At 26.6% G+C, this 17,766-nt stretch overlaps 2 protein-coding genes across 3 annotated transcripts; one reads left to right on the top strand and one right to left on the bottom strand.

Moving 5' to 3' along the window:
* The first annotated feature begins 4,153 nt into the window (after positions 1–4,153).
* LOC145013097 (uncharacterized) lies at positions 4,154–5,566 on the top strand. The gene is made up of 2 exons (XM_078971897.1): positions 4,154–4,633; positions 4,888–5,566. The coding sequence occupies exons 1-2, from the start codon at positions 4,344–4,346 to the stop codon at positions 5,321–5,323; spliced, it is 726 nt and encodes a 241-aa protein (XP_078828023.1). The 5' UTR covers positions 4,154–4,343; the 3' UTR covers positions 5,324–5,566.
* A 3,169-nt stretch (positions 5,567–8,735) lies between these two features.
* Positions 8,736–10,978, bottom strand: LOC145013184 (MOB kinase activator-like 1A). Of its 2 annotated transcripts, none has more exons than XM_078971988.1 (7): positions 10,846–10,978; positions 9,913–9,961; positions 9,709–9,817; positions 9,528–9,621; positions 9,300–9,433; positions 9,045–9,208; positions 8,736–8,940 (listed from the first exon to the last, which is right to left on the bottom strand). In XM_078971988.1, the coding sequence occupies exons 1-7, from the start codon at positions 10,869–10,871 to the stop codon at positions 8,869–8,871; spliced, it is 648 nt and encodes a 215-aa protein (XP_078828114.1). In that variant the 5' UTR covers positions 10,872–10,978; the 3' UTR covers positions 8,736–8,868. The 2 variants fall into 2 exon arrangements, with proteins under 2 accessions (XP_078828114.1, XP_078828115.1); XM_078971989.1 differs by having other exon boundaries at positions 9,918–9,961; positions 10,846–10,916.
* Positions 10,979–17,766: the final 6,788 nt, after the last annotated feature.

Here is a 17,766-nt window from a genome sequence, read left to right as displayed (position 1 = left end):
TGTTTTCTATCATTTGTTTTACTCGAATTTTATAGCGAATTTTAAGATTTTGATATGGGTTTTTTTTTTTTTTTTGAAACAGACAGGGAATGATCAGTAACATCTTCCAAGATTAAATGGAGTCTTCATTTCTGCTCCATGTAATATTACAGTTATGTTTTGACAATGTTTTATGATTTGGGGATTACTTTTCTCTTTAATGGATATTTTAATATATGTCTATGATCAACTACAGATTACACCTCCTTCGTGCAAGTTTCATGTAGTTAGTTCAGATGGCGTTGTCATTAAAGCAGCAACACTGATAGAGCTATCATTCATTTAGTACATAAGATAAAGATTAGTATATTTCTTAATGAATGTTAATGATGTAAATATTTTCAAATGTCGGATAATGATTTGTGTATCAATTTTGTGTGGGTCAAAACATGCAAAGAGATTAGGACCAGTGGAATTGGAAAGGAACACAACCCAACAATGATCGAAGACACATTGGGTAACCCACTAAAGATGCTGCCACCTTCTGAAATAGCTAAATATAAGTTAGAACATCAAATTCACGTTTTTACCCTTTTTAAAAAAAATTAACAACTAATACCATTTTACCCTCATTCAAAAGACTGGAAAAAGGCTCTAAAAGGTATGTATTATTTTTTTCTGGTCGTTTGTTACTTCAATTGCGTTCAAAAGACTGAAAAAAGCCCTCATTCAAAAGACTGAAAAAAAGGCTCTAAAAGGTATGTATTATTCTTCCTGTTTTTTTTTTGTTACTTCATGTTCCTTCAATTGCATCAATTTCTTACCTTATGTAGTTGATTTTGGATTTTCATTTGCCTACCAACTATTCAATCATTTGCTTGACTGAGTGATGGAGGTAATTTTGGAATCAAGACATGGAAATTAGTCTTTGTAAATTATTCTATATATATTTATAATTTTTTTTTGCAAAGGTTTGTGGGGACTCAATCTGTAGATGTCGATTTCTTAACTATTTCCCCAGTTTCAATCAAGTAAAATGTATCAATTTTTTTGTGATTTTGTCTGTTTTACAATTCAATTTTAGATTATTTTGTGTTTATTTTTGGATCATCTAGAACCCCTTTTATGCATAGATAATGTTAATGAATAGTTGTTTATTTTAAATTCACAACAAAGAGGTTCATATGGTCAAGAACTTCATGCTCTTAGATGAACGTACATAAGGAGATTGACTATTGTAACGATTCATCATATTATCGTGTTCTGGAATGTAGCACTTTCGCTTTCAAATGGGGAATTTTGAAAGGTAGTAATTTCATTTTTGTAAATTACATTTTTCATGTTCATGTATATATATCAATATCTTTTTCCTATTTTCTTCTATGATAAACCCTTAGCTGTTTGAGTAGAAACTTACAAAGTGATGATTTTTTTTTCTTCAGATTATGAGATTTTGCTTAGGTAATATTGTTTTGATTAATCACTTTAATATCTTTCCTGTATTTCCCTTTCAGGTTAAAAACAAAGCTCACCCTTTTTAGGATGAAGCATTTCTGATCCAAGAACAAACTCAAGAGACTTGCTCTCAAGGTTTTATTAATAATACAAGTTCCTCAGTTTCATGTAGAAATCTTAATCCTAACTCTACAACGAGCATAATTTTTTCAAAGTTTGTTTATTATATTCAATTTTATTCTATTTTTAGGGATCTTTTAATCGGCAATGATTTTTTTAGAAAGAGATGTGGACGGAAGAAGAAATAAAGAGGGTTTTATGTGAAATATAAAGGTTGATCAATTGCTAGATACATCTTGACAGATACATCTGATGTTTCATTAGTTTCAAAAGAAAAATTATGGCAATATTATGCTGTAATGCAAAGGCTTTCTTATTATGTTGCATCAAATGTGTTTCTTTTTCATTAGGTCTCCATTGATGGATGGAGTACTTTAAGTGATATGTTGCCATAACCCCAATTGGCCCATGAAGGTGATTTTAAGAAATCCATTCACGACATGTCTCATGTTTTTATAACTTCTTGATATTATATTTTCGTTCGACCTTTTATACACTGCATTAAGTAATAAAAGATCAAGATATGGAACATGAAAGTCTAAGTTTATTTCCATGGTTCCACTTGCTACTACAATCACATCACTCGATAAAAAAAATCAAGCATACTCCAACATCATGTAGTCTCTTCGTCATTGAATGCTCTGAAAGTTTCAATATTTAGTCAAATGATGTAATAATTCAAGAAACTTTGACATTATGAATAGGTTTGTTATAAATTTGGTCAAATACCTTAATTCTTGAAAAAAAAAACAAGTTAATTCAAATTCAAGTTAGCAATATGCGTGACAACCAATTAAAGATGATTAAAACTCAATCTACTTATTTATCATATGATGTTCAATTTATTAAATAAAGAAGGATACAATGTTTCAAAAAAACAGTTCGAACCGACCAGGATGAAAGTGATTCAATAACGATCAATTTTATTTCAATTTAAAATGATTTGATGAGTTTAAAAAATCATATATATATATATATATATATATATATATATATATATATATATATATATATATATACACACACACACACACAATGAACTAAGGAAGCCACATTTCATTTTTTGCCAACCAACCTATATTCAATATGTTAAACCAACCTCGCTTGCTAAATCCGGATGATGAAGGAAACAAAGCATATAACTACTAACTAAATATTGTAATTTATTGTGTTTGTGTTTATGTATGTGTATTACATTGTCGTCATTTTTAATTTGTCATATAACAATGTCATTTTCATATTTGATTGTGTTTTCCCAGACTATTCAAATTTATATTGTATTTTACAAAATCATGATATTCATACAAAATGTATCTATTAATTTTAACTAATTAATAGTGTTTTTCTTTTTTACCCGTGGTTTCCACGGGTTATAACCTAGTTTATTATATATAGCATTTAGTTGCTTTTGGTACAAGAGTGGGGAAATTTTGGTAAATGAGAGGATGGATGCATGAAAATTAAGTAACAACATAAACGGGAAACAAATTTTCGTCTATATGAGTCAGATATAATGTAGTGTTTAATAATCAAAAGGGATAATAACTTAAAAGGGTAATATATTTTTTGATTTTTATAAATTTGGTCATTGAGATTTTTTTCGTTTATATTTATCTCTTCTAACTTGTTAAAGTGTACACATTAAATCCTTATGACCGACTATTTCAGATTAGCAGATAAAAATGAGTCGACAGGGTAATATATTTCTCAATTTGTACATATTTAGTCATTAATATATTTTTTTTGTTGCAAAATAAATTAACGTTGTTTTTATATTTATTCAATACTTATGAATGGTTTTTTTAGTGTTTTTTTCATGACATCTTACGTAAGGCATTCATTAATTAGGTTTTTGGGGCTTTTGATTTCTTTAGGTTTTTCTCAACTACAACTTCTATTTAGATTGCTCCCGTTAAGAAGTGATATATTTTTACTTAGAATCTTTATAGCTATATGTTTTTTTTTATGAATGCATGTATAAATGTTTTTTTTAATAAAATCGTAAGTAAAAATATATTACATTTTAACAGGAGTAATCTTAACGAAAGTTTTAGTTAACTCAAAAAACAAACACGTGGATATAAAGATCTTTAAAATATGATATCATAAGTTATGCCATTCAGAATATAAGATCTAAGCCAAACCACAAGACCTACGCAACCAAGCAGTCGAGATTGCGATGGACATAAACATCAACAACCTCAAACACCTCAATGATTGTCACATGTAAGATGTTGTGGAAAAAATCTAAAGAAATCATTTATACGTACTAAATGAGTACAAAAACAAAAATGATTTATTTTGAAATAAAAAAATATTAAAGATTAAATATGTATAAAAATAATAATGACTACATATGTTTAAAAATATTAAGGATTAAATGTGTACAAAATCTGAAATATATTATTCTATTAAGTTATTTTTCTCTAACTAACATGAAGTAATTGATCATAAGATAAACTCTACAGTTTAAAAAGTTAAATAAGTACACATGACAAGAAAAAACAGTCATTGACCAAATGTTAGAAATCAAAAACTATATTATCCTCACCTAATTAAAATTTTGATTAACCTTTTTATTTAACAGATGAGAAATGAGGATAAGGCATTTCTCTCTCTCTCTCTCTCTCTCATATGACCTCATCAACTCTCTCTCTCTCTAAAACCTCTTTCTCTTTCTCTCTCTCTGTATCCGGTTTTCCTTCATTTTTGTCTCTGTATAATCTGTATAGAGTTATCTACAGCCCAACCTGTATAAATTGATCCATTTTTCACACCCAATACTTCAGATGTGTGTTGCTTTCGTGAGTAATAGTTGCAGTGATAGCAATCAGATCCAATCCCAAGGGTTTTCTCACTGGATGGGGATCTATAACATTTCGGACTCCACCCTATTCAACGGAGGTAATCCTTGGACCAGCAGGCTGTCGACTGTTAAGGAGGAGGATGATTCATCCAGTTCTTCATCTATCGGCAAGAACAGTGACGCCGGAGGAGGTGATTCCGATGACGAAGTTCAGAGCAAGGATAATGGACCGCTGAACCAGTTAAACGACTTGGAGAAAGTCTTGCCCATCAAGTATGGCTATAATATTCTTCATTCTAACTATCGAAATTTCTAATTAATGCTGACTCTTGCAGATTGGTGTCGGTGATTGTATGTCATTTAGACATGCATGTGCGATTCCAATTGTTTTTACACCTCTTCGGTTAGAAAAAATTACTTTTTTTTTTTACAATTGAATTAAGTCTTTGATCATCAAGGTGGTGGAATTAGGTGTTTTTTGAAATGAATTGGTTGATAATCTATCTGACAAATTTTACTGAATTCAGGAGGGGGATATCGTCGTTCTATGCCGGAAAATCAAAATCATATGGAAACCTAGCGGACGCGACATCTGTTCAATCGATTCAAGACATTGTTAAGCCGGAAGATGCTTACACCCGGAAACGCAAGAACATGATTGCTCATACTGTTTTATTTGAAAAGCTTCGTAAATCCTCCACCGATAGTTCTGACGCATCAAAGCGACTTGCCAACTCTACCACAACTGGCACCCATGCTCCTTCTCTTCCACCCTTGCCCCCAAACACTATTAATGAATCATCAAATTCCTCATCTCCTTCTCCATCTCCATCTGCATCCGCATCTCCTTCTCCTCGAATGTATTATTTCCCATGGAGATCATTATCTCTCTCAGATTTGCACCATGCTTCGAGTATCACTGACTCGGTGATTAACGAAAGAGACAAGGAGGATGAGCATTAGGTGTAGCTCTGTGAATGAAGATAGAATCTGAAAAATAGTTGTTTCTGCCTTTCTGGTGTAAAGTGTTTATGTTTTTTTTTTTTTTTTTTTTTCACAATTTCTGGTCCTTCCCGTTGTCCTTCTTACAAAAAAAAAAAGGATATGGGCATTTCCAGAAATCATAGGATGTTGTTAGATGTAGTCCAAGTTGGATCAGGTTGGTGTTAAATGTTAATCAAGATGAAGAAAAGTTCAGTTTTTTTTTTTTTTTTTTTTTTTTAGAAAAATTTCTTGTCCATGATCCGATCCTCTTTTAGATCTATGATACTCTGCAAAGGCTGGTTCTTTCTTACTAGAAAATGAAACAAGCTCGGGCTAGCCCAATAAGCTAAAACAAATAGGTCTGGCTCAATCACAATATATGTTAACTCGTCGCTAAAAAAAAAAAAAAATTAGTGATTTATACATTGATGGTTCACATTTTTTACTACGAGTGTGTTTGGTTAAACTTTTTTCCTTCGAACCTTCTTTTCATAAAAAGGTCTTATTCTCGACTTGCATGTTTTGCTAATAGATTAACATGCTAATAGATGTTTTTAAAAGGAAGTATTGCATGTTTTGCTAATAGATGTTTTTAAAAGGAAGTATTTTCTTCTTGCTAAAAAACTATTTTAAAAGAACTTTAAATTCCAAACATCTTATTAAACTTTTTGATTTTTTAAAAAAGAGAAAAATAAAAAATCATTTTAAAAGTATAGCCAAACAAATTAGGGCGTGGTTTAATAGTCTTGAAGAACTGTGTAGTTGTGTACAGGGAAACAAATATTTGGTACTATGGTATGGTTGCAACAAGATTTGTCTCGAGTACACTGAATTCAAACACATGCCACATCATTTTCGGTGATATTGTTGCTCTTCCTAACCGTAGTCATCAGTTGTTTTCCTATTGATATGTGTGAATCAATGCAAGCTTCTTTACCTATATTTCATACATTCGACGTCATTGCCAACAAATTTCATGTTTCCGAATTTCCACAAACTCTATCAACAAATCTTACAAACGATATATATATATATATATATATATATATATATATATATATATATATATATATATATATATATATATATATATATATATATATATATATATATAGGTGGGTTCAATTGAGAAAATAAAAAAGGTTGAGAATGGAGGAATCATTCTCAACCACTCATTTAATCTTAATCTAAGCATAAAAAGATACGGTGACAAACTTGTAAATATGTTAATAACCTTCAATCTCAAATACGTATCGATAACAGTTCGTTCATCATCAAAAATTTTCCCCCAACCTTCAATAATCATCCAGATTTCTTCAACTAAACCGGAATTTCTTCGCTGTTCATTAAATTGGAATCGGAGTTCTGGACTCACAGTCACAGTCGACATTGAAGGACTCAAAATCGGTACTCACAAGTTCCCAATTGAATTTTCGGAAATCAAAATCAAAATGAGAAATCGATCAGACATAGGATGTCGCATCTGAAGTCGAAATCAGAAGTATATGATGATTTGGAATTGATAATGTTTTTAACATTTTTAAAATAGTTAAGTTGTATGCACTCCAACTGTTTGATGAAATGCATAAACTAAATTATCACGTTATATTTACATATGAATATGTTTTCTCACCTGAATCAGTATATGATTATTAAAAACACAAAACAAATATGCAAGTTTATATGTTATTCATATGTGAATAACATATAAAAATTATATATATTTGTCAAAATACCTTCAAATATTCATAAATGAATATATTCACAAGTGAATATACCTTGTAATATTCATATGTGAATATACTGTATAATATTCATAAATGAATATATCATATAATATTCACAAGTGAATATAGCATGTAATATTCACATTTGATATACCATGGAATACTATGTAATATTCACATATGAAATATTATTTAATACTCATAAGTGAATATATCATCTAATATTCATAAGTGAATATACTATGTTAATATTCACAAGTGAATGCATCGTCCAATATTAAAATATGAATATACTATGTTTATTATATGTTATATTCATATATAAATGATACTTAAATTGTAAAAAAAAAAATCATACTTTTTATTCATAAGTGAATAACGAATGTACTGTAATAAAACCTGATACATTTTTATTCACTTATGAATAATGATAGCTGAAAATATAAAAAAATAAATTTTTTATTTTATCTTAAAACTATATCAATATGAATGTCTATTTGTAGAGAATAAAAAACCATGAATTTTGGTATATTTAAAATCATTTTTTGAAAAAAATAGCTTCTAAAAATTAAAAAAAAACGAAAAAAACTATGTTTTTGTATATATATTAAGGTAATGATTAACATAGTTTAAGGAAAATATGTTTCGTTAGAAAACAAATGTGCATTCCTTTCCCATTTCCACCGGTACGTTGGACGCTTTTGCGTCAAAAATAAATGATTGGTTGAGAATGATTCTCCATTCTCAACATTTTTTTTCTCAATTGAACTATATATATATATATATATATATATATATATATATATATATATATATATATATATATATATATATATATATATATATATATATATATATATCCTATTATTTTTTTTAACAAACCACAATACATTTTTACCCTTTTTGTAAAGAGTGACATTTATAATAAAAGTAAAGTAAATTTTTGAAAAAAAAAAAAACACTTTCACCTTTTTGTAAATGCCAAACAAATTTATATTAAATTAAATGCCGAGACTTTTTATTATATTTATTGACCAAACATACTCGATATTGACCTTTTTCATAAAACCATAAATAAAATTCATAAAATTTTAGAGAAAACATGTTCATACTGAATGTGTTCATGAGAATATTTTAATGGTGCGTTTTATCAATTTACATTTTTTCATATGTAAACGCAATGGATTATAGTAAATATTTAAATAAAAATTATACAAGTGGCGGAGTCAATTTTCGAGTTCGAAGTGAGCCCATGAAAAAAGCTGTCTATGCCAGTATGCCACCTTAGCCATGGACCCATTATGGGGGAAATTTGGAGTCCATTTCTTAAACCTTTGCAAATGCTCTAAAAATCCCAAACAAAATTGACCCCACAAGAAGATGGTGATGTGTCTAGAGGAATGAAATGATGTTGTCAGAGATAGAGAAAGCACATCTCAGAAGTTGCAACGTGAGTGCTTGCTTGATCACAACAAAAATATCTAATTTTCTAAAAAGTCGGTTTCTCATTCAACTCAAACCTAGGTCTTATCAGATAAAATTGTCCTTGTATGTTTGTCCTAACAGTAAAGATATGAGAATCTATAAATGATTTTTTTTTTTTTTTTTTCTTTTTAGGATCTAGTCACTCTAATGGCATTCCATTTCGACACTAGATCCTAAAGTTTTTAAAATTTAGGATGTGATGTTTGGTATTTCAAAAAAAGAACAAATGAACAAATAGTCACTAACAAACCCGCATACCAACTACCGATTACAAGTAATAACATTCGCTTTAAAGGATTAAAAAAGACTCTACTACAGCTTCAAAATAGACTCAACAAGCTCATATAAAGGTGCAAGCTCACCCTGATCAATCAACCGAAATTCCTACACAATACATAAACCATTAATCAATCATACAAACACAAGAAAGATTCTTCTGTCAAACTCATAATCATGTAAGTAGTAATGAATAATGATTGATGACTCACCCATGTGAAGAGGACAAAATGCTTGAAACACGTATTAAGATGAGCTTCTTCTTTCAAACTCATAATCATCTGAAAATGCGAATGATAGATATGAGCATAAACCCTAAACAACCGCTTGAACACCGTCTTCACCACATCCAGGAAATAGTGAGGAAATGGAGCACCTATAATTATAAAAAACATAAGCGACATCAAATAACAAAAGTATAAAACTATTTGGATTTATATTTGGTAACAATATTGATTATCATTTACCAAGTCTTTGAGGGAATATTGATTCGTTATCAAGTTGAGTTTCGATCCATTCCATTAAATACTCCACGTATTTAGGAGCAGATACTTCTATGGGTTTCTTAATAGTAACTCCATCCGCCCACCTGTACTCATATCTGTAAATAAAAAATACAAAAAATAAATGTTTGAACCATTGTTGATGCTTAATATAACATCTTGAAAAAAAAAATGAAGGATTAGGCAACATACTTTGCTCCAGCTGTCATTGTTGGACATGTTGATGGTGTGCAGAATTCAGTAAGAGTGCCATAAAGGAGATTCACTTGATTAAAGAAATCAACAGCTGCAAAATTATATATATATAAAAAAAAGTTATGGGTAATTCAAAATCAAAGACTCAAGAACATAGAATCATGTCATAAATTATTACCATTTATTGCGAGCCATTCGTTGAGATCTTCTCCAGGGGGTAGGCGAACAGCTTCACGCAAATTTCCACTACCCAAAGTTGCATCTATGTGTTTTTTAAGTTGTGCACCCTAAATTCACCGAATCGAATGAGTTTGACTTTGACCAAAGGGAATAGATATGGGAAACACTGAGAAATTTTATAAAAGTTTTGTAGGTAACAAACCTTACTTCCTGATGGAGCGCTCTTTTTTGGTCGAAAAGTCTTCTGATTTCTGCAAATACAGAAGGATAGACATGAGTTATATGAGATTGAAGAAGATTAAGCTTACTATTTAGCTAAAAAGTAAAAAATACATGTATGACTGAAGTGATCAGATCATGTAAGGTGGAAACTTATTTGATTTAGATCCACACATAGTTTATACAATAATACAAGTCCAACATATGGATATAAACAGATCAATCAAAGTTATAAATTACACCATCAACGTCCAGTTTCAGTTTCTCTTGATATATTAAAAGTTGACTTCTTGTAACTTTATAACTGATAAGAACATATTGAAGTTCAAAAACTTCTATTACAGTTCTAGTTTGTGAAATTGATGGCAGTAAGCAGCATATATACTGTATGAATCTCAGTTATTTCCAGCACAAAGACCTCATGCGTGTATGTGTAATTGTTAGCTTTGAAATTTGTAGGCTAACAAGTCACTTCCCTAAAAGATACACTAGAATTTCCAAAAGAAATCTGTACGTTATCACTTTTCACTGAATATACCTTAATTGCAATCAAATTGCCTAATATAAATCGAGTTCTAATAATGATTCACACTTATGTTTGTTAATTAATTATGACTAGAGAAAAACAACGTAATTAGTTAGATTTGTGTTGGTTAATCTGATTAAAATATCTGTTTGAGTATAAGGAGACGTGAATCTACTGTCATCAATAATTAATGAATATATATATATATATATATATATATATATATATATATATATATATATATATATATATATATATATATATATATATTCAAACTCAAATAAACTCAAATTCAAGCAACCGACAGTTGGATTGATGAAACATACAGCCAACACAACGAATCAATCGTTATCGAAAAATGCAAAAAAGCTGAAAGCGAAATCGAAATACCTGCTGCCGAGGCCAAAGAGACTCATGGCGATTTAGGGTTTCGAGTACGTTTTGTGCGTGTTTGCGTCCCGCGTATATATATACATGAAGCAAGAAGAAAGAGGGATGTACCAGGTCGATTTTTTGCCATTGCCATCTTGAGCTTACCTGTCATGGCCGATTCTGCCGCCAACGCCAACCTTTCCATTTTATAATTTACACTTTCGTCCTTTAACTATTGGATTTCTTCGCCTCCACTCCATAATGAAAGAAAGCGTGAAAGTTGCTAACCCTGTTCTTTAGGCATGTTTAACTTCATGTTCTTAGAGAAATTAAATTGCTTCCTATTTTTTATGCCTACAAATGTTCCTACCCAATAAAATTATAACAAGTGTCATCATTTCATATTTTTTTAACTAACTCATTAAGGCTATATTAGGAATATATCAATTACAATTAAATTGATTGATGATTTATCATAATTTTTGGTTAGGAATAATTGTAGGCATAAAAGGTAGGAGGTAATTTAATTTCTCACGTTCTTAGTAACCATTTCTAAATCCTGTTCTTAATAACCATTTCTTATGTATAAATTTAGTGTTATCCTTTATGGTCCTTATGGATATCCTTAAAGTTTGATATTATGGTTCGTTAACGTAAAATCTGGTGATAAATTTCAACTTTTTTTTTTTGGGTTTTTAAAATTTAAATTTATAGATATCTAGTTTATTTTGAGTTAGTTTATTATATTTTTGTATTTTAAATTTAATATTTTTAACTATATATTTTTAATAATGTAGTATTTGATATAATATGAATTAATTACAAAAATTGGTATTGTTATATTTATTTAATGATATAACAAGATGTATGACAAAAAAAAATCTAATAAATATAAGGATATTTTTTAAGATCTTAAATAAATCAAAAAATATACACATTCAAATGATTTTATAAAAAAAAAAAAACAGTATAGAAAAGGTATGGATTGGAGATGAATCATTATTTATATTTGGTTTTTTTGTGTAAAAAAATGATTTTAGAATTGAAGATGGTTTTAATAAAACATATAACAACCAAAGTTGACAATAACATTGAGCAGGGTCAAGCCAAATAATACAAAGTTTTGGCTTGGATCAAATCGCTCACACCCTAATTGAAATTAGGGGTGTTTAAAATATCCGAAAAAACGAACCTAATAACCGACAAATTGTATTCATTTTCCAGGTTAATCGAACCATTCAAATTGTTCATTTTTTTTCAATTGTGACGTATGTTTTTATCTTGAACAGTTAACCTAAAAAACGAATTTCTTTTATTTTTAGGATGATGAACTTTACAGTTAATACCATATTTATTTTTCATATGGAATTATCAATTAACATTGCTATTAACAATTATCAATTTAAAGTCACAATTAACATTTATGTTTTAAATTCACATTTAACATTTATGCTTCATTATAATATATATGACTTACATGCCTGATATTATGCTCATATTATCATACAAACATATAATTTTAATATCAAAAGAAATTTAAATTAAAGAAACTAAATTTCGTGCACATTTCAAACTATATTGTTTATTGATAACTAAACAACGATCGACGACGATGTTATTTACATATTTAATTTTTTTTTTGTTATGATTGATGATGTGTGTTTATACTTTAAACATTGAGCTTTTTGGATTATCCTTTTGGAAAACTCATATCAAAAGGTTATCCTTATTTTACAAATTACTTATATAGTTTGTTAATTGTGGTATAAATTGTTAATTAGTAAATGGTTTACTAGTTCTCTGTATAAATATGACCAAACTGAAAAACAGATAACCAATTTTTTTAGTTCAAATTTAAATTCAAAAGATTAAGAAAACCGTTGTTAACCTCTAAAATGCTACTTTAATGACTTAACTCTCCATGAGCACCTCTAGCAATTGTTTTTGGAAAAAAGAAAAGCGTTAAAACTGTGAACTTTTGTGCAATTGAGTGTTCATCTTATATCATTTGCAGATTTATGCTTTTTAACATATATGAATCTATTTTAATAAATCAAGTTTCATATCTTAATCTTTTATTAGTTTTGACGGTTGTCTATTGTTTATGATAATTTTTGAAATAAATAATATATACATGTTAATTATTGTTTTTTTTTTTCCATATTTTGAAATTAAAAAGTCACATAATACTTTTATATATATATATATATATATATATATATATATATATATATATATATATATATATATATATATATATATATATATATATATATATATATATATATATATATAGGTTCAGGTTCATTTGAGACCATTTTAATTTTTTGAGACTGTGAGACCAAATCTAAAAATAATTTTAAAATGCAAAATAAATGGAAAAATACAAAAATTCTTTTTTTAAATATTATTTTCGAAACTTAAATTAACTAAAAAAAATTTTAAAAATTTTTAAAAATAAAAAAAATAAAAAAAAATTCCGTTTTTTTTTTTAAAAATACGTGAAATATTCTAAATAGAATATTACACTGACATATTCTAAAAAATAATTTTAAAATGCAAAATAAATAGAAAAATCAAAAAATTCTTTTTTTAAATATTATTTTCGGAACTTGAATTAACTAAAAAAAATGAAAAATAATAAAAAAAATTCTATTTTTTTTTGAAAAATACGTGGAATATTCTAAATAAAATATTGCATTGTATATATTCTAAAAATAATTTTAAAATGCAAAATAAATGGAAAAATCAAAAAAAATTTCAGAACTTGAATTAACTAAAAAAAATAAAAAAAAATAAAAAAATGTGTCTCACGGTCTCACAAAATTAGGTCGTCTCACATGAACCTAACCCTATATATATATATATATATATATATATATATATATATATATATATATATATATATATATATATAGTAGTTTATAACCCGTGGGAACCACAGTTACAAAATAAATTAAATTTTCATAATAAATTTAAAAATTATTTGTTAATTATTTTAAATAAATCATTAATTAAGAGATATACCAAAATTTTAAAGTTATTATAACTTACAAAATAACACATAATTAGAAAAAGTAAATTTGAATTTTGAAGTGTTGCCTAATATATCTCTTTGACATGTGGCATAATATTAATCAGGAGTTGTATTAGAATAACACATGTTAAATGGAGATTAAAATATTCTTTTATTATATATATATATATATATATATAGAGAGAGAGAGAGAGAGAGAGAGAGAGTAGAGTTCAATTGAGAAAAAAAAAAGGTTGAGAATGAAGGAATCATTCTCAACCAATCATTTATTTTTGCCGTAAAAACTTCCAACGTACCGGCGGAAATGGGAAATGAATGCACATGTGTTTTCCAACAAAACATGTTTTCTTAAACTATGGTAAGCATTACCTTAATATATACAAAAACATAGTTTTTTTATTTTTATTTTTAAGAAGCTATTTTTATCGAAAAATGATTTTAAATATGCCAAAACTCATGATTTTTTATTCTTTACAAATAGACATCCATATTAATATAGTTTTAAGATAAAATAATTTTTTTTATATATTTTTAGCTATCGTTATTCATAAGTGAATAATAATGAATAAGGTTTTTACTACAGTACATTCGTTATTCACTTATGAATAAAAACTATGATTAATTTTCTTTTACAATTTAGGTATCATTCATATATGAATATAACATATACTAAACATACTATATTCATATTTAAATATTAGACGATGCATTCACTTGTGAATATTACATAATATATTCACTTATGAATATTATATGATATTTTCATATGTGAATATTATATAGTATTACATGGTATATCACATGAGAATAGTACATAGTATATTCACTTATGAATATTAGATCGTATATTCACTTATGAATAATAGTTGGTATATTCATATGTGAATATTGCACAGTATATTCATATATGAATATTACAAGGTGTTTTCAGAAATATATATAATTTTTATATGTTATTCACATATGAATAACATACGGACTTGCATATTTGTTTTGTGTTTTAATAATCACATATTGATTCAGGTGAGAAAACATATTCATATGTGAATATAGCGTGGTAATTTAGTTTATGCATTTCATCAAACAGTTGGAGTACATACAAGTTAACTTTTTTAAAAATGTGATAAATATGATACTTTGACTATTTAAATCTTACAAAATAGTAGATTAGTAGAGAAATATATGAAAATTTTCAAACAAAAAATGATTTGATCTTTTTCTAACCTTAATTTCGATGTTTTTTTTATGAACGATGTTGAATGAATGATACGAATTGAATTTTTTGTTGATTATCGATGATGTTGTTCTAATGATGTTGAGACTATAGTTAATCGTATATGTTGAACATATGTTCGTATTCAAGCAGAATTGAAGGTTGGATTGAAAAAGCAAAAAACAACCTTTTTTATTTTCTCAATTGAACTCACATCTCTCTCTCTCTCTCTCTCTCTCTTTATATATATATATATATATATATATATATATATATATATATATATATATATATATATATCTAACCTAATAAATGAAAATGATTTTTGCCAAATGTCATGTTTTCCATTCATTTGCCACATGTAATTTTGTGGGTTTTTTTTGAATAAAATTAATTCTACATGTCAATTTGTGGTGTTTTTGTAATAAATGATTAATTAATGTAATTAATGTATTTATTTGATTAATATGCTATATTTCCAAAAATGAAGAATATATATGCTATATTTCCCTTACTTTCCTAATATGTCATCAAAATTTATTCTACCAATCTCAAATTCACACTAATCCTATATTCTTTCCAAAATAATACAATTTTTCTTATATGATATTTCAACTTACCATATAATTAATCACGCATATTATTTCAATTTCACATCACATACTACATACTTTTCCTATAAGGAAATGTGATTTGAATTATTCAATGGACTTCAAGTCATTGTATCAAAACATTAACTATTAAAATAAAGGTTAAAAAGTAACATAATAATATTTTGTTTCCTATTAGTCTAAATGTTTTTTTTTACAAAGATAGGTGCAAAAGTGATTAGTCACCAAAATGGTCAATACTTCTTATAAGGACGTAATATATATATTGTTGAAATGTTAGTATTACAATGAATATTTTGTGAAGTAATTTCCTCTAAACATATCTCCTTTCCAAAACAGAATGTGAATGAATCAAAATGAACTTGTGTTGGAGATTATTTATGTTCTATATGAATTTCATCAAATATTACTGGAAAGCGTATAAAACTACCTCTTAAACCCTCATAACCATTTTTTTTTATTTTCCTAATATCTTGATATTTAATATTTTATTAATCAACCCGTGTAATACACGGGTCTTACACCTAGTATATATATAAAGAGAGAGAGAGAGAGAGAGAGAGAGAGAGAGATATGGAGAGAGTTATGATCATATATAACCATCAAATATTGTATGGATGTGAGACCAATTCTAAACCAATCATTAAATAAGGAAATAATAATAACTTTAACAATAAATAATTATGATGAATAAATGAATCAATTAATAAGCCATTAAAATAGGCATACTTGGATGAAACGTTACAAAAAAATAAATAATAAATAAATATATAGTGTATAAGGGAAATAGTCAAAGATATACAAATTCTTATGAAAACGTATAACCATTTTAAACTATAAGTTGGCCACACAGGATAAACATACAAAATTTATAACAACACAATAATATATATTTAAAATCATATATAGACGTATTTGTATTTAGTGAGTAAAAAACAAAGCAATAATATGTAGATTTCAACTTACCGAATTAACTTTTATGTCTTCATTTATACTAATTTTTTAGAATGTTCGATCCTAAATATCTTCATACCTACAAAAAAAAAAAAGAACATGTTGTGTTCAACTATGCTTAATCTTTTAGAATTTTTGTTATTTCATAATGATCAGTCCAGATTTGTCAAGTGTATCGTCGAAAATGTAGTTTTTTTGTTGTTGTTTTTTTAATATAAACTTTTTTTCTAATTAGAAATATATAATCTTGGTACCAAATGTTGTAACTCTTCTCTTTCTTGTTTATAGAAGAAAAATAAAAAAAATTAATTGAATGGTTTGTTGGTTAACATGAAATGCTAAAGATAAAGAATAAAAAACAAATAAAAATTCTTCAAGAACAATTAAAGATTCTTAAAAAATAGTAGTATATAGTATAAATTTTGTGCGTAATCTTTAAGAATGATTATGAATTCTTAAAGAATATTAGTTAATATTATAAATTGTGCATATTCGTTAAGAATTGTTACATATTTATAAAGAATACAATAAATAAGTTGGTGTATATTTCTAAAAATGTCGTAATATTCTTGTTTATATATATATATATATATATATATATATATATATATATATATATATATATATATATATATATATATATATATATATATATATATATATATATATATATATATAGGTTTAGGTTTTATGGAAAACAAAAAACCCTAAAAAAAACCCTAAAAATCATAAAAATGAATAAAAAAAATACTTAGAGATCACAAGACTTTTTTAAAATTTTTTTTATAAAAAATCGTAGCTTTTAATAAAAATTCGCTGAAAATAATAATAATAATATATATATATATATATATATATATATATATATATATATATATATATATATATATATATATATATATATATATATTCCAAATTTTTTTTCAGCGATTTTCTTAAAAAAACTGCGAATTTTTCTTAAACAATGTCAAAAAAAAGTTGTGATCTCTAGGTATTTTTTTATGCATTTTTATGATTTTTAAGGTTTTTTTGTTTTCCAAATAACCTTTCCCTATATATATATATATATATATATATATATATATATATATATATATATATATATATATATATATATAATATTT

This window comes from Lactuca saligna, chromosome 8 (assembly GCF_052625555.1).
Source record: "Lactuca saligna cultivar CGN05327 chromosome 8, ASM5262555v1, whole genome shotgun sequence".
In the NCBI taxonomy this organism is placed as follows: domain Eukaryota; kingdom Viridiplantae; phylum Streptophyta; class Magnoliopsida; order Asterales; family Asteraceae; genus Lactuca; species Lactuca saligna.
The sequence above is the reverse complement of the archived record's forward strand: the minus strand, read 5'-3'. Positions and strand labels throughout refer to the sequence as shown.